This window comes from Pyrgilauda ruficollis, unplaced genomic scaffold, assembly GCF_017590135.1.
Source record: "Pyrgilauda ruficollis isolate IOZ18807 unplaced genomic scaffold, ASM1759013v1 scaffold72, whole genome shotgun sequence".
Taxonomy (NCBI): Eukaryota; Metazoa; Chordata; class Aves; order Passeriformes; family Passeridae; genus Pyrgilauda; species Pyrgilauda ruficollis.
The window spans coordinates 3,483,704-3,511,068 of record NW_024529044.1 but is presented as its reverse complement, the minus strand read 5'-3'; the positions used below and the strand labels follow the sequence as shown (position 1 = coordinate 3,511,068).

The window sequence follows — 27,365 nt, the reverse complement described above, 5'->3', positions numbered from 1 at the left end:
GTATTCAAATTTAAGGTGAATTCTCAGGAAAGTCTTAGCATGACTGAAATCTCAGGAAATCTCTTTGCTTGGAAAAGTTTTGTTTTGAAAAAATATATCCTTCCTGTGTAAGTAGGAGAAAAGCCCTGAAAATAACACTGCTCATAACCATTATATTCTGCATATGAACTGCATCTTGTCCTGCCCTTGGAGCCGTGTTGCACTTGCATCTCTTGGGCTGCTGCTCGTAATTATCCTGGTGCTTTATCCTATCGGCCGTTTCCATGTCACTGGTTCAGTTTTGCTGCAGCTCTCTTTCATGGGGGCAGTCTGACCTTTGGTGGCTGCTGTTTGATTTGCTCTTGGTTCATGAGAATTTGTTGGCTGGGAGCAAAGGAGGTGCCCAATGGTGGAGGGATTATACAGGGACAGACGATGGTAGCACTGTCTGCTCGAGGCAACTTTTCTGCTCCTGGATTAAAGTTCATGCTGTGCTACTTGTCTGTCTCTCTAAGGCCTTGTCAAGTCCATGTGGGAAGCTGTTCTGTCTGCACTGTTTCACTTTGTGCTGCTCAGCTCTCCCTGCCTCATTTCTCCTCCCTCTTTCCCCCTCCATTCAGGCGGCATCTTTCAGTCTTCCCCATTCAAGCTCTGTCTTTGCTCTCTGCCCTGTGTAAAAGTTCCATGCCCTCCCTACCATTCATCACCTCTTGCTCATTCACTTCCCTGCTTTCCTTTCCCCATTCATCTGGCCTTTCCCTCACCCAGTCTGGGCTGCCCTCTCCTCCTGCCCCTTCCATAGTCCTCCTTTTGTGTCTTTGCACTCTCTTCTCTGTGGCCATCCAAAGCTCAGCAGTCTGCAGTGTGCTCTGTGAGGATGCTCTTCTAGAAGTTGGCCCCAGCTGATGAGCAAATTAATCCTCAGTGGAAGCCTGGTGGGACTGTTTGGGTGGATTTGTCTCTCTAGTTACCCTGCAGGTGAGAAGATTTCTTTTCCCTCCACTTCCTGGAGATGCATCATGATGCATGAACAGGAAGAGTATTACAATTTCCTAACCTTCCTGTTCAGTCTGGTCTTTCTGTCTCTCCCTCCTGGTTTGTTTCCCCTTTGTTTGCAGCAGTTGCAGCTCTCAGGTGACTCCTTGGGAGGTTGCTGGATTTCCTCATTCCTGAGGAGTGTAACATGAGTTTTCTTAATTATGCTGGCTCTGTAATTATGGTTGTTGCCTGTGTCTTCTCTGCTTTCTTCTTTTAAATCATCTGCTTGGAAGCTGTTTCAGTTTCATCAAGGCATCTCTGCTCTCCAATATGTGTTTTAAACGTTCCCCAGGAAACAGAGCTTATGAATTGTATTAGCCAGGCCTTGTTGTTTCTGGGTCTCAATGCAGCCGTGACCCTGTGCTTGTGATGCAGACACAGGAAATATGGACCACAGCCTCTGTCAAAGATTTCCCAGCTTGCTGAGCACCTGGTCCCCTGCAGCTCCCACAGTGCCAGCAGTGTGCAGACATCACCCCATGGTATTGAAGGAGCAGATCTCTGCTGCAGTGTGGCCTGAAAACAAAGTGGGAGGTCTGCTGGCCTGTGGGTGCCCATGGGGGGCTTCAGCTTTGAATGGTTAAACTGCATTCAAGCCAGTCTGGTCAAATAAAAGGGGAACATTAGAGCTTGGGAAGAGTGGATAGGCCTGGAGGAAGCAGGTGCTCTGAAAGCTTGTGTGCTCCCTGTGCCTGTGGGAAGTCTGATCAGCTCAGTAAAGCAGACTGAAATGAGGTGGACACAGGCAAGGAGAGGGGCTCTGTGAGTGTCTGCAGGCTCGACTGACAGGATGAGCTCTCTGTTGTGTGGGAGGCTGTCTCATGAGGCTAAAAGGAGCCCCTGACACAGCCTGGCAGGGCCAGGCTCTGGGAGGACTTGTCAGTTCTCTGAGAAGGACCCTTTCCCCTGATAACTGTCTCAAAGTGGGATTTCAAGCCCTGCTGTGGTTTGTTGTCAGGCTGGTGAGTGTGTAAAAGAGATTCCCAGTGCATTGTGCTTGTGCCCCACAGGGACATTGAACCTGGCAGGGCACATCTACCCCAGGCCAGCCCTGCATCTTGTCACCTGCAGGCAGGAGTCTCTGCCCCAGCAAGGCTTGGACTGGGAACCCGGCACAAACAGCACTTCTTCCTATGCAACAAGTTAGTTGCATTCCTGTTGTGGAGTTTATTTAGTTTATGATTTGCTTTAAAATGTCAGACACATTTTCCTTCTGTTTGAAAACTTGTGGCAGAGAGAACTCTGGAAACACTGTCCCTTGTATCCAGTAAGAGCATATAGGAATCCAAAATGCAGCTTGATTTTTCTGATTTGCAGTTTTGCAACTTTGGCACTTGGACAAATCTCTTCTACCCTTAAACCAAAGCACATTTGACATAGCAGACACTGCTAAAGTGCAAACACTGCAGAAATTACTATTGCAGTTCAATGCAGGGAACCTGCAGTCTGGGTGTCATCCAGGAATGATTTGGATAGCTCACCTAAGAAACAATTCAAACCACCACAACTTCCAGCAGTCTGGCTCCTTCCTGCAGCTGTGGACTCCTGTGATCACCCTGGGAAGATGCAAGTCAGGATTTCTTGCTCTGAAGTATTTAAATGGTAGAAGGTAGAGAATAATTAATGCCCCCAGCTCCAGGCTGCATTTGGAACCAGCCTGTCTGCAGTACCTTTGAGATGGTTATGTCGTTGCAATCTAATGCCAGTGCCTACAAGACATTTCAAGGAATCATGTGATACCTCTGTCTCCTCTTCCCAAGGCTGACTTAAACTTCTGCTCCAGTTTCGCTTGGAAATCAGAGTTTCTTTGGTAGCTTCTAGTTCCCATGAGTGAGCAAAGCCAGTTGTAAGACCAGTAAGAGTTAAATACCTTTCCCAGTCTGTTCAGCAGGAGTTTTGCTCTATTGCTCTTGCTCTCACCAGAAGAATGGTTTGAATTCCAGTACAGGTGGGTCATTTTGGCTACATGTGTGCTATGGCACTTGTTAGCTGGAGCTTTAAATTCATCTGTTCAGCCTGAGCTTTTCTGAACCCTGCTAGTTTGCTGTCAGGTCAGAAGAGAACTGTTGTTATCTAGTCTCTCCTAATGTAGGTAAGAAGGTTTTCTGAGTGATCTTCTGCTTCACCTCAACCATACCTCATCTCCTAGGAGAACTTGCAATTTAATTGTAAAACTTCTGGTGAAGTTAGTGAGACGTTTCTTTTGGTAATAGTAACAATAATCAACTTAGGCTGATCTAAGGCTGTCCAGTTTGACTTCTAGCCCCTAGATGTGACTATACCTTTGTCTTGGTGGAGCCTCTGGTACTGCCAAATATCTGTTCCTGCGGACAGTGATCAAGTCATTGCTTAACCTTCCTTTTCATAAGGTAATGAATTGAGCCTGTCAGTGCAGCCAGTCAGACTGTACCAGTAAGAAGTGCCAAAGAGGTAATGTCACCTCATTTACAAACTTGCAGGTCACATTTCCTCTTTTGCAGGCAGTGTTACCTTGAGAGCACTCACTAAAACAAGCAAGGGGTTTTTTCCCCTGCTGGGAATGGCTGCTGCTGAAGATGGCATTCCCCACCCTGTACACTGGCTGGCATTCTTGGCTCCTGTCCAGATGATTTTCTGTTTATTTTTAGTATAATATATATTGTTTGCAAGTACCCAGATTTACTAAAAGACCTTGCTCACACTTAGTAAGTTGCTGCTTTAACTCCTCTGTGAGCATGATACAGACTTTTACTTAGTTTGCTCCAAAGTCACTAATGAGAATTCTGTAGGAGGAAGAGTGAATTCTCATGGGACCCCATTAGTGGCATTGCCATGTGATGGTGGCTCTCTGGCTTAGATTTATTTTTGAGACCTGTCAAATAGCCAGATTTCAGCATGTTGGATGTGTGACACCCTGAGTTTGTGTCACAGTAAATCCTCAGACTCAGGGTTGCCTGGTGATGTCAGATGCCCTGCAGAAATCAGTCATACCAGCGACCTTGGCTTATGACCTGTGCCCAGTTTGTGTTCTTGTCCAGATAATATCAGCTGGACATGATCTGTTTTCTATGGCCTATTCTGACTGATATTCTGATCAGTCCTCCTCCAAGTGTGTGTTACTCAATATCAGTCATTTGTTCCTTTGCTGTGGGTTGGTGTTAGACATCAAGACCTGCTGTATCCCATTAAATTCTTGCTGGGCATTGCGTGTCTGTCACTGTGAGTGCACAGGAATTTTGGAGCCATGGTTGGAAGGGCTGTACTGCTGATTCAAAACTGGAAGAAAGGGAGCAAGCAGATCTTGATGTTCTTCCAGTGTTCCCAGACTTGCAGAAAATCAGTATTTGTAATGGCTTTTTAAAACCTTTTGGATGAAAGTTACCTTGACCTGCTGATTCAAAACTAACTTTAGCAGCTGCTGTGTAACATTCTTCAGAGTTCCTGCTGGGACAGAAACTGCATCATCATCATCATCATCATGTGATAGAGATAATTCATTGGGCTTTTATCCACAGACAAAACAGAAATATTTCAACTCCCCTGACTCTTTCACACTGATATCACCTATGCAACTTTTTCCAGATAATATCAGACTAAAAACCTGTTTTGAATGAGAAGACTCATCTGTACTAGCATCAATGCAGCTGTAACAAGAGACATTATCCATAGCAGTGAATTTTACAGAAATCTTATGCATGATTAGTTGACCCATGGGTAAGCAGGGATCTGACTGCAGGAACTTGGCATGAAATACAGCCCCCCCCGAACAGCTCTTCTCACTGTTGTGTGTCAGTTTCTGGTTTGCTTTGGATTTTATTATTATTTCCTTTGTAGCAGCAGTGATTAGAGCCTGTCTGTCTCCTAGCTGTGAGATTGACTTTGCATGCTTATGTCTTCTGGTGAGTTATGTAATGCAAATCAATGCAGCATCTCACCCAGAGTGTGTTGCATTTTGGATCTGAATGAAGTAACTTACATATTATGTCCCCTCATGACGTAGAAGCCCTGAGAGATGTAATTAATATTAATAGAGAATTTTGAGATTTTCCAGTCAGATATGTCTAAAACTGCCTAAACAATAATTATGTGGTGGTGAATGAGAATATCACGTGTCTTATGATACTATGGGTATTGCTGTTTTCAGCTTTTGATATTTAATGCCTTACACCATCCAGATGAAAGGCGGAGTTTATTTTATCTAGACTGCAGAACTCATTGCTTCAGGAGATTGTGGAGGCCTAAAAACTGGAGGAATTCAAAAGGGAGAGCAAGAGATTGGGCATTTGTACATTAAGAATGTTGGGGCCAGTGCTGACAAGCAGTTCTGCAAAGTTATAAACCCCTGCCTCAGGATTTAAGAAAATATTTAAACTGTTCATGTGAGTTTGGTCACACCAATCCTTAGGTGGTCTCTTGTTGACTTCATCTTGTCCACAGTCTTAGGAATGAGAGACAGCACCAGAGCTTGGGCTGGTGCTGTTGGATACATGACTCACCTGTCTGGGTCACAGCCTGCCCAGCCTGTTACTGTAGCTGAGACAACTGCCCATGTAGCAATGTGCAGCATGGTCAGTGCTGGATCAAGATTAAAGGTAATATTTTCACCTGAAAAACCCCACCTGCGATTTTTTAGAGTGCCTCAGCTTCTTTCCAGTAGTCTTAATGCACTGCCATAAATAATAAAACAGGAAGAAGCAGAGCTGGAGAAGGTTCAGTCTATAAACATGTCTCTTTGCATTAAGCCTTGTGGTGTAATGGAGGGCATCTCCTGTCACCCATACTGTCCCGTTAATCATGTAATTATCTCCCTCACTTTAAGTGCTGCATCTCCTTCCCTGTCAGTGATGCTGGTAATGGAGCTTTTATTTACCCTGGCTTCTTTCTGGGGAGCGGCTCTGGTTTCAAAGCCAGCACAGTGGTGTATTTTGAATAATTTAGTTCTGGGTGGCTTGAACACTGTCTGTAATTCCCCAGCTGAGGCTAGATGCTTGTTTCTGGAAGTATTCTGTCAGAAGGCTGATTTGGAGAGAGGCAGAGGGATCGCTCAGAGTGGTGGGATGTTGAGGTGGCCAAGGACTGAAAGCCCACTCACTGGGTCCTGTGAGTGCCTCTCAGCTCTGTCCTCTCTAAGCGTCTTAGCAAGGACTTGCAGCAAGAAACGCACAGGCAAGGGAATGGATAAGGAAGAGAATTGTGTTAAAAATGAGCATGGAGACATAACATGCATTTGGGTACGTGGCTGAGCATGAGAGGCTTCCCCTGCAAGCTGTGGGTCAGAAATTACCATGGTCTCCAAGTGTAGGATTTGCTTGACCTGTGGTGGTTATGGACCAGGGTGTGACCTCTGCAGAGTCAAGAAGTTCAGTGTGGTGTCCAGCTGTCACTGGCTTTGGAAAGTTTGATAGGTTTCTGCATCTGAAACCTCCCCAGGCAGCCATCTCTGTTCACAGTGTTCCTGTGGTGCTTGGCCTGGTGGCTTGGCAATTGCCCTTTGCCATTGCAGCCATCATCCAGCCACACTCTGAGTTCTGCACAGCCCTCACTATCCTGGATCACATGAACACAGGTGTGGTGCCTATGCCCTGTAGATGGGTAGGTCACAATACCACACAAGTCTGTGGGCTCACTCCAGCAATCTTGGCAATACCAAAAATCAAATTTGGCTCCAAACCCTCTTTCCAATCTGCCTCAGAATGGAGTAGTGGCACACTCTGAATCTTGGATTCTCTCATGCTTTTGAATCTGTGCTTCCACTGTCTGTTTAGATAAAGTGCTTCTGCAGAAGGTAAAAACAGATGGTAGTAATGTAGGTCCTTTCCTTGTCTTTATGCCTAAGACAGTAGGAGAAATAAATTAGAACAGAAATGCCTCTATAGATTGGCCAACTAGCTCATGAACCTGGTCTTTCAGGCTATTCTGCTCTTCAGGGAAAAGAGAATCTTATACCAGCCCCCTCTATCTCCACTTTGCCATGTGCTACATGGCGAGACACCCAGATCCAGATGACAGGCGACATTTCTCTGAAACGTCTCCTGGCCTAGCTGAGAGCTGAGCTGGGCAGCTCTGTGCCCTCAGTGCATCTTTCCTGAGGAGCAGGTGTGTCTGGGAGCACTGCTTGGTGAGGGACTATCCTCTGTGCCTAAAAGCAATCTGGCTTTTGAGAGCTGGGTGATGTTTCCAGCCCTTGGGTTCACCTCAGGTCAAAGCAATCTAACATGCCCTAAAAGTACGGCTGGACAGCCCTTAATCACTTTATATTGTCTGGGCAGTGGTGAGTAAATTCATTATTTACAGGGGAGGCGAGTGTGCGTCACTGGAGCCAGCACTAATGTTTTACCATGTGTGCTCAGGCAACTCAGATGAGCTGACTCGAATGGTGGGAAGCTGGATTTCAGGGTGGAGGGATATGCATTTACCTCTGACTGGCCTTCCTCTCTGTTGGATCAGGATTTCTCACATGCACTTCTCTCCTTTGGAAGAGAGAAGAGGATCATTAAGCATCCCTAGACTGCAGAGACTGTGCCACTTAACTTCTGAGTTCTATCCAGCAAAGCTCAGAGTGGTTTCTGAAATCCTTGGAGATGAAAAGATGTTGCATGCAATTGACACTCCCTTTCCAGTGGAAAAGGGCCAACATGTAAATAAGAAACAGGCCAACTATTGAGAGCTCCTTTCTGATGGGGAAATTAATCAGGAGTTGTCATTCTATATAATATTATATGTAATAGGGAGGAGAAGCTGAAGCAATTTCTTTGCAGGATCTCCTAGTCTGGAGCAGAGCTGGGGTCAGTGCCAGGAGACCTGACACTGCCAAGCCAGTCTCTCCCGAAAGTGAAGACACCACCGGACCTTAGAATGATTCAGGTTTTAAGGACCTGGTCCAGCTCAAGGCCAATTTCCAAATTAGATGGAATTGCCTGGAGCCTTGCCCACTGAAAAGGCAACTGTGGCTTTGGTGATGTCGAGACAAAGCCTTTCAATGAGGAAACTATGGGTGGTAGCAAACTCTGTTCCTGCAATCCTAAAGCCAGCCAAGGATCCTGTTGTTGTGCCCAGCTCAGCTGTTGACTCTCCAGCTGCCCCAGTGCCCCTGAGGGCTGTTTGCCGTGGGGAGAGGAGCAGCTGGCTGCGCTCTGAAATGTCTGAGTTCCCCCAAGATACTCATTGTCTGTCTGCAGCACCAGCCTCCACCCTACTTGCTCACTCAGCCGTGGCTGATGTGTCTGTAATTAAAGAAGAGGAACAATTTGAGATTTCATTTTCTTTCCTCAACTGAATTTCCTATTTTCGTCACATTTTCGCCCCCTCACCTTACTTTTTGTCTGTCGTGTAGTTTTGCTGGGGGACCTTTAGTTTGTGGTGTGTCTCCTTTAATATAAGGAAGAAACAGGAGAAAACCAGATTGTTTTGGGCCAGGGAATTAAGATCCTGGGTCAGATGGCTGCTACGGTCATTAACATATTTACATTTTTGCTTAAGAGCCGCGTTGAGGATCAAGGCAGTTAAGGGTGATTGTCATTGAAATGCGGATGAAACCTTGCATGAAATTGCCGTTAGTGTCCTATTGTCTGGGGGCGGGGGGGGCAAACGGCTTCCTCATCCCTGATCACTTGGCTGCCCGAGATCGTGGGCAGGCAGAAGGAGCTGCGCTGAGGGAAGGCTCCGTGGTGCCTGTGCTGTGGGAGCTTTGCTCCCCGTGGGGCTGGAGCCGGGCTGAGCACGGCCCTGCTGCTGCCTCCAGGCACTGTCGGTCCTCGGGTGAAACCCTGATGCTCGGCTGGGCTTGTGGGACAATTGGCCCCGAAGGAGATCCTCATGGATAAATGCATGAAGCAGCTAGCAAAGGTCAGTTGCCTCTTTTATAATTGATGGAGCTGAGTGTTTTGAGTCTGCTGTCACACGTTTGTGCACTGGTGCAGCATCACCTGGACTGCTGTGTGTAGTTTTGGGCACCATATTATGAAAAAGACATGAAGCTGTTAGAGAGTGTCCAAAGGGGGCCACGAGGATGATGCAGGGTCTTGAGGGGAAGCTGTGTGAGGAGTGGCTGAGGTCACTTGGTTTGTTTGGCCTGGGGAAGAGGAGACTAAGGAGGGACCTCACTGTGGTCTTCAACATCCTCATGAGGGGCAGGTTCTGATGTCTTTGCTCTTGTGACCAGCGACAGGACTCAAGGAAACAGCTAGAGCTGTGTCAGGGAGAGGTCTAGGTTGAGTATCCAAGGGTGGCTGTGTGCTGGAACAGGCTCCCCAGGGCTGTGGTCATAGTACCGAGCCTGTCTGAGTTCAAGAAACGTTTGGACAACCTTCCTGGGCACATGATGGGATTCTTGGGCTGTCCTGCATAGATCTAGGAGCTGGATGGAGCATGGAGGACTCGATCCTAGTGGTGAGTCCATTCTAACTCAGCACATTCTGTGATTCTACGATTTGCCATGTGTAGAGACACAGGATATGCAGGATCTGCTCAACCCCTTGATTTTTGTGGATAGCTGTGATATCAGAAACAGGATTTGAAGCAGTTTGAAGTATTGGTATGGATTTTGAGTGGTGACAAATGAAATTTTTATATGCTTTTTATAGAGAAATATTGTACAATTGTACAATTAAAAATTGTTTCAACATAAATAAGAGGACTTCCTTACAGCTGGGGTCGACAGTAAAGCATTCTGCTCCAGGTTGCGGAGCCTGTGCTTTGGCCCTGCTCTGAGATATTTGCATTCAGATGTCAGTTGTTCATTGTTCATCTCTTACTCTCACATTGTTCAGATCCATTGTTTTACTTCACACTTATTTCTAATTATTATCATTAACATGATGCCAAAAAATAATTATATATAATTACATGGAAGAGGAGAAGAGACTCGATAGCCAAATTACACTACAGAAAACACCAGCTACCTTCTGCCACTGTTTTGGTTTTTGTGGAGCAAACAGCAAGACTTCAGTGAGCTGAAGGAGGAATGCTGGTGCCTATTAGTGTGAGAAAGAAGCAGATTCACTCGTAGCACCAGACAGCTACAGCTTCAGCTGTGCCTTTGGAAGCCAGCAGCCAGTAACAGCAACATCCTGAGTGACAGGATGTATCAGCTCCAGCACTAGTGAGTCTGAAGTCATTAGGGTGTCCTTGTGGGCTGGGTTGAAGCTCTGAAGCCATTGTGTAATTTCTGTTCTTGGTTACAAAATGCTTCTTTTTGGAAGGCTTGAAAGCAGAACAAAATCTGGGAAAAGTGATTTGTGATCTCAGCAGCTCTTTTGTTCTCTGGAGGCCTGTGTGCTTCAGCTCTGTATCTCATCTGCCCTTTGAAGGAATAGCCATGTTCCCTGGGTCTGCAGCCCTTGGTCTTCCTACAAAGTCAGCGACCACACAGCATGGGGAAAGTCCCATACTTTGAGTGCTGACTCTGGCCCTCAAAGTAGAGAGGTAATTAAACCTTCAAGGAGCAAATGGTTATATCCTAGACAAGCTAGGTTCTGACATTTTAAATATCAAGATACAGTTAAAGTGGTACAGTTAAGTAAGATGTTGGTTAAGTCAAATATTTTTGAGAAACAGGGATGAACAGAGCAGTATCTATGGGCTTGCAGGTCTTAGATCCATTCACTGAATGACTCATCTCACAGCTCCTACAAATTCCCCTTGAGAAAGGTCATCCCAGGTATTGTGCTAATAATACTTTATTTCCTGGGTATGTGTGTCTGGGATTGGGCACCACAAACAGGCTGGCCTGAGAGTCACAGCAAGAGCCAAAACTCTTCAGAGCTGAGCCTGAGTGCAGAAGCCCTGACTTTTGGGGTTGGTTTTAGAGTTTGATCTGTTAACTCAAAGCATCAGAGTGGGCCGGAGTAGGGGAGCTAAACTTCTCCAGGGATTAATATTAAGCCTTTGTTTAACAGTAAACAGCTGATGAAATCCACCTTTGGCTCTGGGTGCCATCTGTCAGGGAGGTACATTCAGGCCACCTCACAAGGGCAGGACAACCTTTGGCAGAGAACAGGAGAGAGTGCCCAGCTCTGACTGTCTGCAGGTCACTCAGTTTATCTTGTTTTGTGTACTCTCCAGCAGTTTCTTCACAGAGGGGCTGCTGCTTTGACCAAAGGTAGATAGTCCTACTTCAGCAAGGAGCTGTGACCTCCCCTGCTCAGGTTAGACAGCTCCTCCTCAGCCAAGCAGCTGGGGAGAGCAGAGCAGTGGGACAAAGGTGTTCAGGCCAGAAGGAGATGGAGCCAGATCCTCACACATGGGCACTACATCTTCTAAACAAGCAGCCCATGCCTGAGGCTGGTCTGTTTTATAGCTGCTCTGCTCACTGCAGAGCCATGCCAGCCCTGCTGCTGGCAGGCTGCATCCTCTGCCACATCCTCCTTCCTATCCCATCCCTTGCCAAGGCATTTCACTCCACTGTGACTGATCGAAGGCCCAGCTCCTGTTCAACTTTCATCCTCCATTAGGAAAGAGTAAGGATTGATAGGACCTTTTTGGCTCTGCCAAGGCCTATTATGTCCCAAATGTTTCCATGAAAAGACTCCCTTCTGACCACCCTGCCCCCTGACAGCCGTTCAATCCAGCCAACAAGCTTGATATCATTATCTACAAAAGGATGCCAGCGAGCACCAGGGTCCTCACAGCCAAGTTTGGGAAATCAAAGGCAAAATCTCCCAGCAACAGAGAACTGGTAGAGATCAAACTGCACCAGGGCTAGTGCAGACTGGTCTGGCAGCTTGCAGCCACTAGTTTTCCAAGCAAATCAGAAAGGTGCTCGGCGTGGTGCCAGCACTGGCTTTGTCAGGGCTGAGGCTGTGCCCTGTGAGCTGGCAGCCCCTCACAGAGTGCCCTAGAGGCCACTGGAACAGTCATTAGTTTGGACAGCCTTGTAAAGGTGTCTCTTTTCATCAGTGGCATTTCTAGATTAGCCACTTAGGCTCAGGGAAAACAGCGAAGTTTTTAGTCAGAGTGGGATTCACTCCAGGTCTCACCTGGGACTTTCCTTCTAATGACTGGTTTGCATTCTCAAAATGGCATGTGGCTGCTTTGTCACTTTTAGTTTGACATGGTGTTCATCTGCTTTGCTTCCTGTCCAAAGATTTTCTTTGCCAACTTAAAATAGCTCTTCAGCAGTGAAAACACTTACCATAGTGAAGGCATCTGTAGAGATGATCTGGAAAGGTGACTGTCAGAAACACTGAGCATGGAAGGGGCTTGAGGAGGGGTGGCATACTCCTGTGGTGCAATTGTGTTAGGAAATAGAGGAGTTCCTCCTTTTCAGTGCATTTTATCTCACAAACCACATTTCTGGATTGCTTGATGTTCCAGATAGAAAGAGACATAAAATATAGACAAGCGAAATAATGATGCAGAGGGTGGGAAGGTGAAGGGAGCTGATGTAGCTGGAGCTTGGGTGGAGATGGAATGGTGGTGTGGGTGATGGTGCCTGGACTCACCCCTCTCTGCAGCAGGGTGCTTTCCAGTCCCTGGGTGATTGCAGGGCAGTGTCACCAAAGCCTAGAGCAGCCCCTGTGTCCCTGTGGGTCTGCAGTGGGTGATGAATGCATAGGACAGAGTTGTGTGTAACTTGGGCTTGTTAATTGTGGCACTCTCCCCTCCTATCCCAGTTTGATCCTGACAACACTGGCTACATCAGCACTGAGAAGTTCCGCTCCCTTCTCCAGAGGCACGGCTCGGAGCTGGACCCCCACAAGCTGGAGGTCCTGCTAGCCCTGGCAGACAGCAACTCTGAGGGGAGGATCTGCTACCAGGACTTCGTCAACCTGGTGAGTGCTCTGGCTGGCAGGGCTGTCAGACCTTGGCTCTGCTTAAAACATGGGCTGTTGAAGGACAGTGTCTCTTCCCCTCCCTTTATTAACACCAGTGTTTGCTGCATCATATTCTGCATGGACTTGCTTCAGCAAGAGTCAAATTGCTTCTGATTTTTCCAGGGAAACAAATTTGCATGGGAAGGAATTGTGGGAACTGTAGTAATATCATGAAGCAATGGCTGCTGCTACTTTGGAAGTTTTTGCTCTCAGTATCAGTTGCTAGCTGCTATAATGAGCCATTTGTTTGCAAGCAGAGGTCTGTCAGTCTGGATGTCTCCTGTTTTATCTAGAGATTTCACCACTTCCAGACAAAAATATATAGATAACGTTGTGTTGACATGCTAGGTGGAGTCATATTGCACTGCTGTAGGCATCAACAGCAACAAGGATAAAATGTTTCTAGGTCACGTTCATTTTATCCCAGGTGAGGTGTCTCAGAGTGCATGAGTCATGATCTGGATGCCTCTCTATCTCTACTGAGTCAATTAGTGAAGGGATTGCTCTGTTTCTTGTCAAGGCAGTTTGTTGAGTCAACACAATTGTAGACATGTGTTGTCAGGTGCCCAGGATGGCTTAGAAATGTTGTTTGCAAGATATCTTGGACATTGGCCATTCAGAGGTTTTGCCTTGTTCTTACTCTGTCATTGAACACCTGAATCCCAGATTTAGTGCAATATTAATATAAGCCTGGGTGACAAAGTCGAAGGGGAATGGAAGTTGGTGACATGTCTGAGGTTTCTGTGGAAAGCTGGATGTGTCCTTGTTGCTGCGTACAGTAATTTGTATCTCTGTGTGTTCTGCAGACAATGTGGGGATTTGATCCCTTCATTTGTCATGGTCACTCATGCACGTGTCCTTGGTTTAGAAAGAGTCTTGTATATGTCCTGTTTTCACATTAATCAGAAAAGTATGATAACATGGCCCAGCTGTCAAGGACCCAGGTCATGACCTCCATCAGGCTGTGGGCAGTGTCAAGGTGAAGTTACTTTGTTGGAATGACACAGACCTGCTGTATCTAACCAGGCAGTCTTGTAAGCCCCTTGTCTAGGTACACAGTAGAATAAAAGCAGCAACTCTTAAACAGATTACACAATGTGAGGTTTTCCTCAGCTCCAGCATAACAAACAGTGTGGTCCTCAGTGCTCAGCAGAGTATTTATAGTAACAGCTGCTTGTTCCACAGTTGGGGATATTCAAAGTACTGTGCAAGCGTTCACTAATTGGGCTGCACAACCCTTAGGTAGCAGGAAGAGGCATCATCGAATTTCTTTTACAGAAATGATGGCCTAGGGCCAGCCAACACATTGGCAACAGGCTCAGGAATAGAACTGGGCTTTTTCTCTCTCCTCGCTCCACAGGGCTCAGGAGCAGCACACACTAATGAGAGGTAGGTGGGAGCTGAAATGCTTGGACATTCTCCTCCTTCGGGAATAGAGGCTGTGCCAGCTCACACCCAGGTGATGTGGTTTCTGCAAAACAGCAAATTTCCTTCACTACTATTGAATGACTCCTATAAAGAAGACATTGATTTTCCTGTCACCAGCCCCTCTCTCCTTGTCTGCATTTTTTGCACTTTCTAATCAATAGGCAACGCAAATGCCAAAACATTAAACTACTTACAAATGACATCTCTCTTCTCACTTATCCTCTAGTTTCTATTGATTTCCAACATCCAAACTTTTTTTAGGGCTCCTTCTCTTTTCTCTGCCTTCTGAACTTTCTTTTGAACTTCCTGATGGAACGAAGCAGCACAGTTTATACAGAATCACTGTGAAATTAGGGATTTCCTTCACCTCCTAGCTGTCAATCCTCGGTGTGGTGGTGTTTAAGTGCATGTTTGTGCATGACGATCATTAGCCCTTTCTGCTTTACGCTCAGGTTAATTTGTCTGTTTCAGTAGCTTAGCAAGAACTGACCTGCTGCCAAAAATGATGGTGCTGGGTGTGGGGATGGAAAGGCTGACCTTTCACTAAACCAGAGGCTTCACAAGCAAGGCTTTCTTTATGTATGATTTTCCCTTTCTCCAGCATCATTATGAGCACCAAGAACTCTGCCTGCTCTCTCAGGCACTGTGATTCCCAGCTAAAGGACTGCTATTGAGCAAAGCTATGTTATCCGCTGATGTTCAGAATGTTTTGTGAACTTCCAGATACATCAAAAATGTAATTATAGGACTTCTCACCTTAATAACCTTAATACATCCATGCATATACCTGCTCTCAGCAAAGCAACTTAAATTTATGAAATTGGAAATTTTAAAATATGAGACTAGACCCCAGGAAGCACTCAGGAAATAAATAGAGAAATTAATAAATTTAAGGAAGATGAAAACTCCTGGCGTGATCTGCAAACAGAAAAGGCTCAAAAAGATCAGATAGGCAACTCATTGGAAATTACTTCTCCTCCGTGTGTATGAAATTCAGCTCGTGTAGTTGTAAAACACAATGCTGCAATCATATCCATTTCTGTTTCTGCATTGTGATTTGTAGTCATGGCAGAAAGTTTCAAATGGGATTTCTTATGTTGCATCTGAGACAGTGCAGAGTAACAAAAGTATTTCCTGTACAAGTGGAGACATCTTGTGCATCTCTGCTCTCTGGCTGCTTTGCAGCATTGTGAAAAGAGATGCACAGAGAAAATTCTGGCTATGAACAGCATGGGCCACAGGAGGAGATAATGAACCAAGGTGTTTAACTAACTTTGCAACTTTTAGAGAAGAGACAAGCCAGGAGTTAATTATACTTGAGATGCTATTTGCTGGGGTTCTTGCTGTACAGCAGTTGCTGTTGGCAGTCCTGGATTACTTCTGATAATATTCTGTGAACTGTAATAGAGCTTGCAGTAAGTAGTAAGCTCTAAGACAGAGTTCTTGTGACTTGGGAAAAACAAAACACTGCTGCTTCCAACAGAAATATTTAGCTGTGACTTTGTAGTTACTTGAAGTTGATGTAACATCTCAGCAATTAGCAAAATATATTAACTAATTAAATGCACATCCTTTGTTTTCCAGATCAAGAATCACCACTTTGCTTTCCCTGGCCTTGCTGGCTTCTAGGGACAAGCTAATTCTACCTTATTTTTAATGTGAACAACACACAGTTTTGAAGCACTGTGTAATGTGTTATTTGAACCACAATGTTAGTCTTGTCCTGCAAGCAATGTTCTTTCAAGTCACCTTGAAATTTGAAAGTGTTTTACCTTTTCTATTGGAAGTGCTGGAAGGCCTAAGCCTGGCACATTTAGTAGGAATCAGACAAAAACTTGAGCAGGGATAATTTATTTTGTCTCTCCTGCCTCTTTCTTTGAATCCCTCAAGTAAACACTGCTTGATCAAACCAGATCAGAATGTTGGTATTTGGTATTCAGGTTTTTTCCCTTTGTTACTATTTGGGAAAGTGCTACCAGGTTGGCTTAGAGGATGTGAACATCTGTGAGAGATGAACTTAATGCTGAGATATGCATTTTGGGAAAAGCTGTCTCTACCCACATTAGCATTTTGTAGAAGTGTGGCAGAGGGAAGGAAATAAATGTGAATCTTGAAAGCAAAATTGATTGGAGAGGTTGCATTTGTAAGTAAAGTGGGTTATAAAACTGGAGCTGGCAGAGGCTTTTAAAAAGCTTGTGCTAACTTCTGATTTAATGTTCTCTGTCTTGGAGGATCAGAGCTGGAGAGCTGAATGCATTGCCTGTCACAGAGCTGCATGTGTTTAAAAATAGCTCGAGACCAGTCTCAAAGATGCCAATACGTAATCGGCAGAAACCCATGTTTTTCAAAACCTTCTGAGTGAGGCTGAATAAAACCATAAAAAGGGTACTGTGCCCCATACAAGCCCTGAAATTGGAGATGGGGGAAATACCACATGAATTGGCTATTGATCATCTGAGGTAGCCACAATACTACAGATATCCAAGGAACACAGAGAAATTGGTCTGCCAGTGGAGATGGACAACTTCCTTTGCAAGTTCCAGATTATCCCAGAGTAATTTAGAGTGCTGTGTGTGCTAAACAAAAGCAGGGCTTTGTACTTCATCAAAGTTTGTCACTGTTCTACTCTTGACATCCTAAATGTTGACGTTTTTAGTGTTGAAGACAGGTTCAGATCAAAGTAGGAAAAAATTTTCCATTTGCACAGAGGTATCAAACCCAGCCCTTGAGCAGAGCTCTAGCACTAAGCCTTGGTTTGTTTTGGTGGGGTGATACCAAAGGGCAGAGCTGAGAGGACCTGGGTACCGGTCAGCTCAGCCTGGCTCTTCTGCAAGGGAAATTTCTTTCTGCACAATACCATTTTGTAGGCAGGAAGGACTAAGGGAATGTGTTGTTCCCCACTGCTATCTTCTCTCTCCACATCCTGTTTGCTGTACCCATCTGCTTGCAGCTTTAATATCATGCTCATTAAAGAAGTCCTAGATCGATTGCGTGAAGAGAAGTGGGGTGGGCTGCCCTGGGCTCCTGGAGCCATGATAATGTGCAGGCCAACAATGGGCCTAGTGTTCTTGCAGCTGATGATTAAATAGTTGGCTCATAAATACCAATATTATGTAATTCCAAAATCCAGTCAGCAAATTGTGACCATATGCGAGACTCTGTTTGGGAAGATTTGAATCTTCCAAAGTCAGTCTGAGGAACAGAACAGATTTCTCATCAAGAGTTGGTGAGGGCAGCAATACTGACTTAATCCTCTGTCTCTCCTCATGCCCATCTCCTCCTAGCTTGATCCAAAGGCCTCTGGGGTCATGTGAGTAGGGCCAGGATTGCTGTGTTTGCTAGAGCCCTGGCAGTCAGCTGTGCTGTCTCTTTGAAGATCATCTCCTCCTTGGTGCCGTGGGCAGTGCGTGCAGGTGGGGACCAGCAGGATGCCTCCTTCCCAAGAGGCCTGATTTTAACAAGGGCTCAGTACATCCATTCATCCACATCTTGAGGGATTGTGGGGGCTTTTCTGCACATCTGGCGCACTCCTGACACTGTTCCTGCCTCATCGGGGTGTAAAACCATGCCAAGGCTGCAGCATGCAGAGGGAACCTGGACCTTCTCTCCATATCCTCTGCTCTAAAGAGGGTCTGGCAAATACTTTCATGTGTCTTTCATGTTAGCTTCTGTGTGGGGTGTGAAAGGTCCTGTGATTTATCTTCCTCTCTGGAAGGAGGAAGGCAGAGCTTTCTGCTGAACAGTAGTCCAGTTTCCCACCTCCTCACAAGAGCCAGTGGAGCTTTGGTCATCTGAGCTATGACTTACAGTGATCCTGCAATATTTTGCTCTTAAATCTGAGAAGATGTTTCCCTGTTTTGTTTTTTTTTAGTACATTAAGGAACATCTTCAGAAGCATCATGGTGATGAATTTGCAGTGCCCTGGCTGTTTTCTGGGCTCCATGGGCAGCACAAGCATTATTACAGAGAGAACACTGGGCTGATGGGGCTGTGCTGAGTTCAGGTGACTGAACTGAACCAGTCCCTTGTAACAGTAACAGACGAGTCCAGGGGTGCCTCCCTTAGGATACTCTGCTCAACAGATGCAAGGAAATCTTTGTTAGGATCCTAACCATGGACATCAGCAGCCTTTGGAGTTTCCTGCCCATCTCCCTTGGCAATCTCTGCACTGATGCGGTGATCATCTACTGAGGGTGGCCAGCACTTCTTGATGCTGAACTGAAATGACAATTTTCCTTGACTCTGGAAATTATTATCTTTTCCACTGAAGTGCTGCAGGAGGGAAAAGCACTGACTGTTTTGTGGTAGGCAGGAAAATCCCATTTATCGCTGTAATTGGAATAAACACATCAGCAGCTCCAGTCAACTGTCTGGTATCTTCAGGCAATTTTATAGTTTCAGTCTGAATTTATTCTTGCCCATAAGAGGGGCAAAGCCAGAGAGAAAAGTATGAACTTTGTGAGGGAGCACATGCAGAGCATCTCTGAAAGGCTGTTCTGAACTAACCTGGAATGAAGCTTTCTTCTGTGGACATAGAGAGGTCATTAGGTGGCTAAAAGTGTCTTTGAAACAGAGGTACATCTCTTACCTAGCAAAAGGCATCTCACACGTGCTAAGAAAAGCCTTGTACCTGTTTCTCTATGAAAATATTATCTTTCAGTATGAGCAGGCTTTCTTAATGCAACAGAGGACCACAACGATTTTTTCCCCCTCAGCTTCCCTAGTTTTAGATACAGGCCTTTGGATGATAGACATGAGAAGACTGAGAGAGAGACTTTGTGGACTTTTTTTTCTTCTTTGTTTTTCTGCTTTTTTTACAAGAAATGTTTTATTACAAGTGTTTTCTGAATCAACGGATGAAAGAGGGAGCAAAGGAGAAATACCAAAATGGAGAGAGTTGTTAGGGTAAAATATCTTCTCACTGAAACAACTCAAAGAGAACAACAACAACAACTTTTTCATCAGTTTAAAAAAAATATAACATCAATTGATGGTCAGTGCTCCTCTGTTTTGGAGGGACAGGCTACAAATGAAGGCTAAGGAGGGACAGAATGGGTCACAGTGCCATCACCTCAGATGGCCCCTTGCCTTCCTCCAGTGATTAACAGGAGGTGGCTCCCTGCAGTGATTACTGTATTTAAGCAGCTTGGTCCAGCTTGGAGCAATTCCCTGACTGCCTGGGCACTGAGAGCATAACCTCTGGGCTTTGCTAGCTTTGGGATATCAGCTGAAACCAGCAGCATCCAAGACAACTGGAAGCCACTGCTGTTGAGTGTCATCTCTTCTTGGTTCTGGGAGGCTGGATGTGCCGGTGGTTTGAGAGCAGTTAGCAGCTCTCTCAAAAGAAGGACCAGGCTGTCGTGTTTGCTTTGCTGCCTGTTACAGTGGAAGGTCCCCCTGCAGCAGCCTGTGTACACAGCGAGGCTTTGGAGCTCCCTGCCAAAGATTCAGCCAGACAGTGGCTCTCATGCAGCAGGTTTGTTTGACATCAGGGCTAATTAACAATTATACAAATCTTGGAGCAAGCTCTTTCAGACCTGGTTTGTTCCCCCACCCCCAGAAGGCTAAGCATAAGATTCCATCTGCCTAATTTGCAAATGCAATTGCTTTAATTATGCATCCAAACTGGTAAAGTGTATGCTCAAAAAGATAGCTAAATCTATGCATGTAAGGTGATAATGCATATACAAATTAGCTGTAAGCCTGTGCCATCTCTAAGCCTGCCCCTCTGAGGATAACTTATGAAAGAAGCCTTGGAAAGGCTTGCAAGCTTACAGGAGCTAAGACAGCCTGTACAGCCGATTAATTTATTGTTTGTTGCTGTTGCTCAGGCAGTTTTGTTTTACACAAAGAGATAATTTTCTTTGCCCAGAGCTAACTCCTGCCACAAGGGTTAGATGTGCTGTGAAAGTGTCTGCTGCTACATTTGAGAAATTTCCTGCCCCAAGACTGCAGGGAAGTTTGATAGAGCAGAGGCATCAGAGGGAAGGACACAGAAATATGGATTGTGATAACTGATGGTGAAGAGGGTGCATGGAAGGCTGGAGAATGGGCCATAGAGCTCAGCCAGGTGCATCAGCAGCCTCTGCTCTGCCTTGCCAGAGTTCTGCCTTGACCTATTGGCATCATAATGGCAGGCCATGGTACTTGTTTTCCTTGCGCCCCAAGTTTTCAGTGCACCCTGTCATTGTCCCGAGACTTGGTTCCTAAAGCTCAGCCTGGTGGTGGCTTTCCTGCCTGCCTGCATCTGGTGCTGCCAAACTGACACTATTTCCCTGATGATTGTGCCAGGCCTTGCTTTGTACTCATGGTTTCTTCCATTCCCTTTTCCTCAGATGAGCAACAAAAGGTCGAACAGTTTCCGCCAAGCCATCCTGCAGGGGAACAGGAGGCTGTGCAGCAAGGCCCTGCTGGAGGAGACGGGGCTGAGCCTCTCGCAGAGGCTGATCCGGCACGTGGCGTACGAGACCCTCCCGCGGGAGATCGACCGCAAGTGGTACTATGACAGCTACACCTGCTGCCCCCCGCCCTGGTTCATGATCACCATCACTATTGTAGAGGCAAGTACCCTCCCTGGGAACCTCCCCACACTGCCAAAGGCTCTGCTGGGACGCAATCAGGGGTTGGAGAGGGATTCATTCAGGCCTGGACAAGGACAGATGTGAAGCTGGTGGCCATTTTTGTTGCCTGTTGGAGTGTGTTTTAAGTGGAGACTGTGATGCTGTCATTGGAACAATTCGTATATGGGACTACACAGTTTGGGAAATGAGAGCAAAACTGTTTGAGGAGTGAAAACAAGACAGTTCTAGAGAAATGGATACGTCAATAGAATTAGAAATTTCTGTATGGCTACCTCTGTTCTGTGAGTGGAGAGAAAAAGCAGGGGAGAGAACCTCTGGGTTAAATATTCTGACCTGCTCATGTGTTGCCCAAATGAGATCTTTGCACATTTGCTGAGTAATGTGCTCAAGAAAGTACAGAGTAGGATATGACACTGATAGTAGGGTGCTGACTGGGAGCAGGTTCCTCTGACTCAGGGGCTGGTGTGTTACAGAAGGTCACAAATACAGTTATATCAATGTGTTGCAGGTTCCTCAAAACAGGGAATTTTCATGCTGTGTGAAGCTGTCAAATGGGAGAAAAGTTTTTTATATGTTACCTTTTTCTCCTTTATTTTAGGTAAAAGGTAGTTTTTGGTGAGAAAAGGCATTTGCTAACCAATGAATATCTCTGCTCTTCTAGGTTGCCTTTTTTCTTTATAACGGAGTGGTCTTAGACAGATTTGTGCTGCAAGTCAGCCACCCCTTGTACCTGAAGAATGCGTTACTGTACCATCCCCAGCTTCGGGCCCAGGCTTGGAGGTACCTAACCTACATATTCATGCATGCAGGGTGAGTACTTACAAACAGTTCAGGTTCCCCTGAGAGATAGAGAAAGTGACAGAATCAGCTCAGAATTAGATTTTAAATACTCAATTATAAATTATGTGCAAAAATATGAAGATGTTGTGGACTGTTGGGCAATGAGGTGCAAACCTTCACAGCTCTCTGAAGGGACAAGGCAACAAAAGGAGCTTAACAGATGCTGCTCTTCTCCCCAGCAGTTTTGGGACCACACTTTCTTCCTACTGTGCACTTCCTAAAACTAGGTCAAAGCCCAGTGTTCCACTAAAGGAGCTGTGCAGGTGGTAGAACAAGTCTGCAAATATGTTGGACTGGTAGTTAAAAATACAGGGTTTTGGAAAAGTCAGTTAAATTCCCTGTGTCTGGGATATGGCATCACTCAGTAATGTTGGTTCCTTCTGTAAGGACTGAGCTAATGCCTAGAAGGCTGTGTCAAGCCTGAACTCCCACTTTGTACATACTATGGACACAGAATGGTGTCCATACAAAATGAAGATGCACAATAAAATGAATCCTCCTTCATCCCATGGGAGGTAGGTAACAGACTTTGGAAGAATATACAAGGTGTGGGGATTCTAACTCTGTTCTTCTCGGCTGTGCTAGTCCTCACAAAATTTAAGTAGATTTAATTGTGTGATGTTTGTGATGCCATGGTGATGAGTAAGTGTCACTGGAAAGTTCATCCCTGTACAAAACATTCTACCCCCTCTGAGCAGTTCCTCAGATCATTATCTTCACACATTCCTGGCAGATAATTGCAATTTTCTTTAATTCTGTCATTGAAAAATGACAGCAACAAGCCTTTCAGCAGTAGTGTAGAGTTTGAAACTGCATAAGGACTCTTTGTTCTTAAATAGAAAGCCTATATTTCCATCAGTCAATGTTCTTCTATGAAAGGCCTGAAAGATCAAGTTGATCTTTGCCTTTTTTTCCATGTCTCTGATGGAAGACATACTGATGTCTCTTTCCTGCAATGGAATAACTTCCTTGGTGTGTAATTGCCCTGGAGCAGAAGATGTGCCCCAGATCCCTGGATAAAAACAGACTGCACCCAAGGGAAGAGTAGGGAAAAGTTTTTAGAAGAAACTTCTGAATGTGGCAACCTCTGTCCTCTGCATGCTGAATCCCTCCAAAGAGCCAATATGACATAGATTTCATCCTGCAAGTGGGGACTACTGGGCTTAGACATGAGGCTGGTTACCTAAAATGGGAAGTGGAAAGTTCCATCACTGAAAATATGGGGAAAATGTGGCTTGTAAAAGAAAGAAACACTTGATTTTAACTAATGTTAGTTAATTTGTATTTGGGCTTTCTTTTGGTGGTGGTGGTGTTTTACCATATCGCGTCTATAACTACAGATTGCTCTAGGATACATTGGAGGAGAAACACCTGCACAAGGACAATTTTCCAGCATTAAGTGCCTTTCTGTGGCATGCTTTCCTAACCTGTGCCAGATCACCCTTGTAGCAGGCAGTTCCCTGGCATTCTTCACACTCACTGGCCAAAAAATCTCTCAGGTTTATTTCACCTCTGGGTGACTCAGAGTGGAACAATGGAAGGTGGTGAGCAGGGGACTTGTCATGATGGATTCCAAGTCCTTTAGCTACACAGCCTTTAAAACAATGGAGAGTCCCACTGGAGCAATAAACCTTGTGATTTATCTGCAGTGTCTGGAGTTAAGCTAAATGTCCCTTTATTTCTAACTTCTCTGTATTAAGTTCCTTTCTTGTGAGGAAAACAGATAAATCTTGGGAAGGTAATACTGTTTTTTAGTGGACGCCCATCATTCTCCTCTCTTTTCAAATGAGAGGATAACACAATGCCATGGGTCTATTGTTACCCTGCTTCCAGCTGAGACTTTTAAATGGTAATGTGGACTGCTCCTTAATTTAGTGCACTCGGTCTTTTTTTTTGAAGAGCAAGTGGCAGCCGCAAGGTGTTTGAGAAGGCAGCAGTTGCTAAGGCTTGGCTGGCTGTGCCTCTAGAAAGATTCCAAAAATGTACAGGCTGTGTGTTGGTTCTGATGGAGGGAGCTTTGTCAAGGGCTGAAAAGGCAAAGTTGTAAATTCTGCCCTTCTGTTTTTATGGAAAGCAGACGTTGATATCTGAAGCCCACACATTTGTATCACTGCCATAACTAATGACTTGCATTGATGCTCAGTCCCATTTGTTTGGTCCCAGGGAAGGAGAAAGTCCTTAATAAATCAATGAAATTGTCATTTCAAGAATGACACATTCAGCACTGGCAAAGGGTAATTATATTTTATGGGTACTTATTGACTCTGGTGCCTTCAAAGCTCTTAGTGTGATGGGGAAGAGAAGTGAATGGGATTGCTCCTGGGAAGTCTTCTAAGAACAGCTGTGAATCAGAGCAGTCACTTCAGAGCCAGGATAAACTTTGCTGAGCTCTTACAAAAGCTTCCTTTGGAAAATAAGACCCAGTGCTTTGTGTGGAAATGTCAGGTGCCACCTCATGATGTTGACTGTGTGCCAGCCAAAGCTTCTTCCCTCCCCTCTGTGAAAGGCCACTTGGATGTTTGGACTCATCTCAGTGATCTGGGTTTGACCTTTGCTGGTTTTTCCTAATTTAATTCCCTGTGTTCTGTGAGCATGTGGGATCAGAGCAAGTGCTGACCATGCCCAGTGGCTTCAAAGGGCTTGAGGAAGGTAATGAAAGAACTCAGTTACATGCAGCAGTTTCCCATGATGAAAAATTGCAGTGCGGAATGTATTGTGCAGGAGGGAAATTCATCTTTGGAGAGAAATTCAATGGAAACAAACTTATTAAGCTATCAGGAGAGGATTGTTTTCTGCAGTATCATTTCTGGCACTTTTTTGCAGTCCAACTTTAAATTCTCATTTATGAGACTGTTCTGTCATTACTGAATCTCACCATCAGTGTTTTTCTCTGCTGTATATGGGAAATTGCTATGGTAACGTGAAAAAGATCAAAACAGTGGAAATGCATATAACTTAAACCAAAGTTTGCTAGTGCCTGCCTGTGAGCAACCCTTTTCTTGTATAAAATAGGATGTATATTTTCAAGACATTAGGTACTTTCCTCTCTTTTCCCCAAAAGATGCTGGCCTTCTGCCTTAAGGGTGCCACTGTGTCATTTAGATCCATCTCTTTTGTAAGCAAGTTCTCTTCATACAAAAAGCAGGATACCCTTGGCTCCAGTGGGATGTCACCATTCATTGAGGTCACAGTCCTCTGAACCCAGGGTAAATCTCAGACACTAGCAGAGTGTTGAGGATCCTGTTCAGGGCCTGGTGCTGGTATTACCTCACTGGAAGACCCTACAGATGAATGTCTGTATAGAGCTTTGAAAAGTGGCAGGTGAGGTTTGTTGAGTAGTATTGGTTAAAGCAACAGAGAACTTGCATTGAAGCTATTGATTCAGCTCAGGGGAAATCTGCTGCACTGGAGTCTCTGCCCAATGTACACATGTGAGCTGTCACACCTGCCTGCAGGCTGCAAGTGGTCCTGCACAGCGAGATAGTGGGGCTTTCTGCAAGAGTCCCCTCAGCCCAGCTTTTTCCTGTGTGTTCAACAGGAGTTTAGGAGTTTTGCTATTGACTGTAATGGGAACAAGGGTGGGTGAAGAGAGAGCATCAGTGAGTACAGTTGGGCACCTGAGCCCTCTGCTTCCCATTCTGACCATTGAAGTAGGCACAGCAGAAAAGGGTGAGGGTCAGACAGCCATGCTGTGAAGCAGCATTATGGCACCAGGAAATGGAGTTCTCCTGGAACTTCTACATTCACCTCATTCTTAACATCCACTTCCCATCATGGCAGTGTGATGTGTGCAGGGAAAAGTGGAATCACTAGGAGGGGAGAAGAGAGGAGCAGGTCAAATTTCTGGCTTCTGTTCCAGGCTCTGCTTCCATCTTGCTGCTTCTTTTTTTTTTTTTTTTTTTTTTTTTTTTTTTTTTTTTTTGACAAGTCATTTAACTTTTTCAAGCAAGGAAAAAGGAAAAAAAAGTCTGACTAAGAATCAAACATTGTACGAGGTCTTTAGCTGAAAACACCTGTGTGGATACAGAAAAGATAAAAGCAGAAAGGAGGGAAGAAACATTGTAACTCTGGGTCTGATTTTTTTCTGGAATCACTGTTTTTCCCAGTGTTAGTCTACTTATGTGAATCGGCTGCTATTTGGATTTTCTTTCCAAAATATCTATGTCTCAGTGGTAGAGAAAGGAGATGAAGAGCTGGAAAAGAGGACAACTGTTGTTTTTCCTTGCTGCAGGATAGAACACCTTGGGCTCAATGTTGTCCTTCAGCTCTTGGTTGGGGTTCCTCTGGAAATGGTGCACGGAGCTGCGAGGATCAGTTTTGTGTACGTTGCAGGAGTTGTGGCAGGTAGGTGACACTTCTGCATGCCCCAGGTGGAGAAGCAGTGAAAATGGTCTGTGCTGGCTTTTGAGTTGGAGAAATGTTTTGTGATATTTGGGATTAGGAGAGGATCATTCACTGATCTTCTGTGCATTGAAATCCTTTGTGGGGCTGGACATAGAAAATATGGTACAACTTGACATCTATTTCTATGTAGCCATAGACTCTGTGTTTAGTAGACCTGCTAAAAATGCACCAACTACCTGTTAATTTAAAATAGCCTTGCTTTAGATGATCTTCCTGAATGTGGAGACATGCTCGTCCTGTGGCAGTTCTTCCTACATTTGTCCTGTCTTTCACCTTTCTACAGCCTAAGTAAGGAAGAAGTATTTGGTTGTAGATTGATTGTGAGCAGTGCACAGAAATCTGGAAAATTCATTTCATCATTAAGCCATGGGGTCTGATTGATTTTTAGTTTGTGCTGAATTGCTTTTATTTATGTTTGGAATTTCCAGCAGTTTGGAGGTGATGAAAGCTGACAATAGATCAACATCTAGTTAAAACAGAAGGAGGGTGTGAAAACAACCAAGAACTTTATAGTGGAACTCAGAGAGTGATTGACTGCCTTTGTTCAAGATTTATAGTGTTTGTTTGGGTTTTTTTCCAGCCACATAATTACTTTTTTCCATAATAAGCAGATAAACCCTTTGTAGAATGGGCTGCATTGGGTACTAATAAATCCTGCATTCCAGGAGACAGTCTGTGGAAAGAATAATTGGACTAGGGCACAGGACGAGGCATGGTACAAACATCAACAGTATTTAATGCAAAGAAAGGAGTTAGCAGAGCATCTCCGCTGTCCCCTGACTGTTATTTTAACAAACACTAACAAAAGTGGTGCCCAGTTTGCAACTTCCCAGATACAGCTTTTCTACACAGATTTTTCTACACAGGACTTCACTGATATCTTAGTTATGAAACATCTTTTATTCTTTGTCACGTGCCAGGAGAGAGGAAAATGGGTATATTGATGCTGACATAATATAAAGATAACTCAGCTGCTAAATAATCAGGAATAGACAAAATGTAGTAAAATGTAAAATGTAGTTAGGCCACAACTTTTATGGTTCTTTCTCATTTGTCTGGCTTTACTAAGAGGACACATTAAGAATGGAAATTGAGGCGCTCAGTGCAGTGCCTGAGGACTTAACTGCAAGTTCTTATTACTTCTTCCTTTATTTCTCATTAACTTTTTCCTTAATGGCAGTGTTTAAGAGCTGAGAAGTCTCAGGGCCATACAAGGAAGGAGGGAGCTATCAGCAGAGTTGGCTGGTGGAAGCTCAGCACTTTCTTGACCTGGAATCAGTTGGGCAATTAGCAAAGAAGTTCA

At 44.9% G+C, this 27,365-nt stretch overlaps 1 protein-coding gene across 2 annotated transcripts in view; it reads left to right on the top strand.

Annotated features, from left to right (window-relative positions):
• The window catches only part of RHBDL3 (rhomboid like 3), a 55,845-nt gene that overhangs the window by 24,078 nt on the left and 4,402 nt on the right, over positions 1-27,365 (top strand). For both annotated transcript variants that reach the window (XM_041485798.1, XM_041485797.1), the window contains 4 exons: positions 12,609-12,767; positions 20,573-20,797; positions 21,480-21,628; positions 25,890-26,002. In XM_041485798.1, the coding sequence (XP_041341732.1) occupies positions 12,609-12,767; positions 20,573-20,797; positions 21,480-21,628; positions 25,890-26,002 (646 nt within the window). The remainder of the gene's footprint in view (positions 1-12,608; positions 12,768-20,572; positions 20,798-21,479; positions 21,629-25,889; positions 26,003-27,365) is intronic.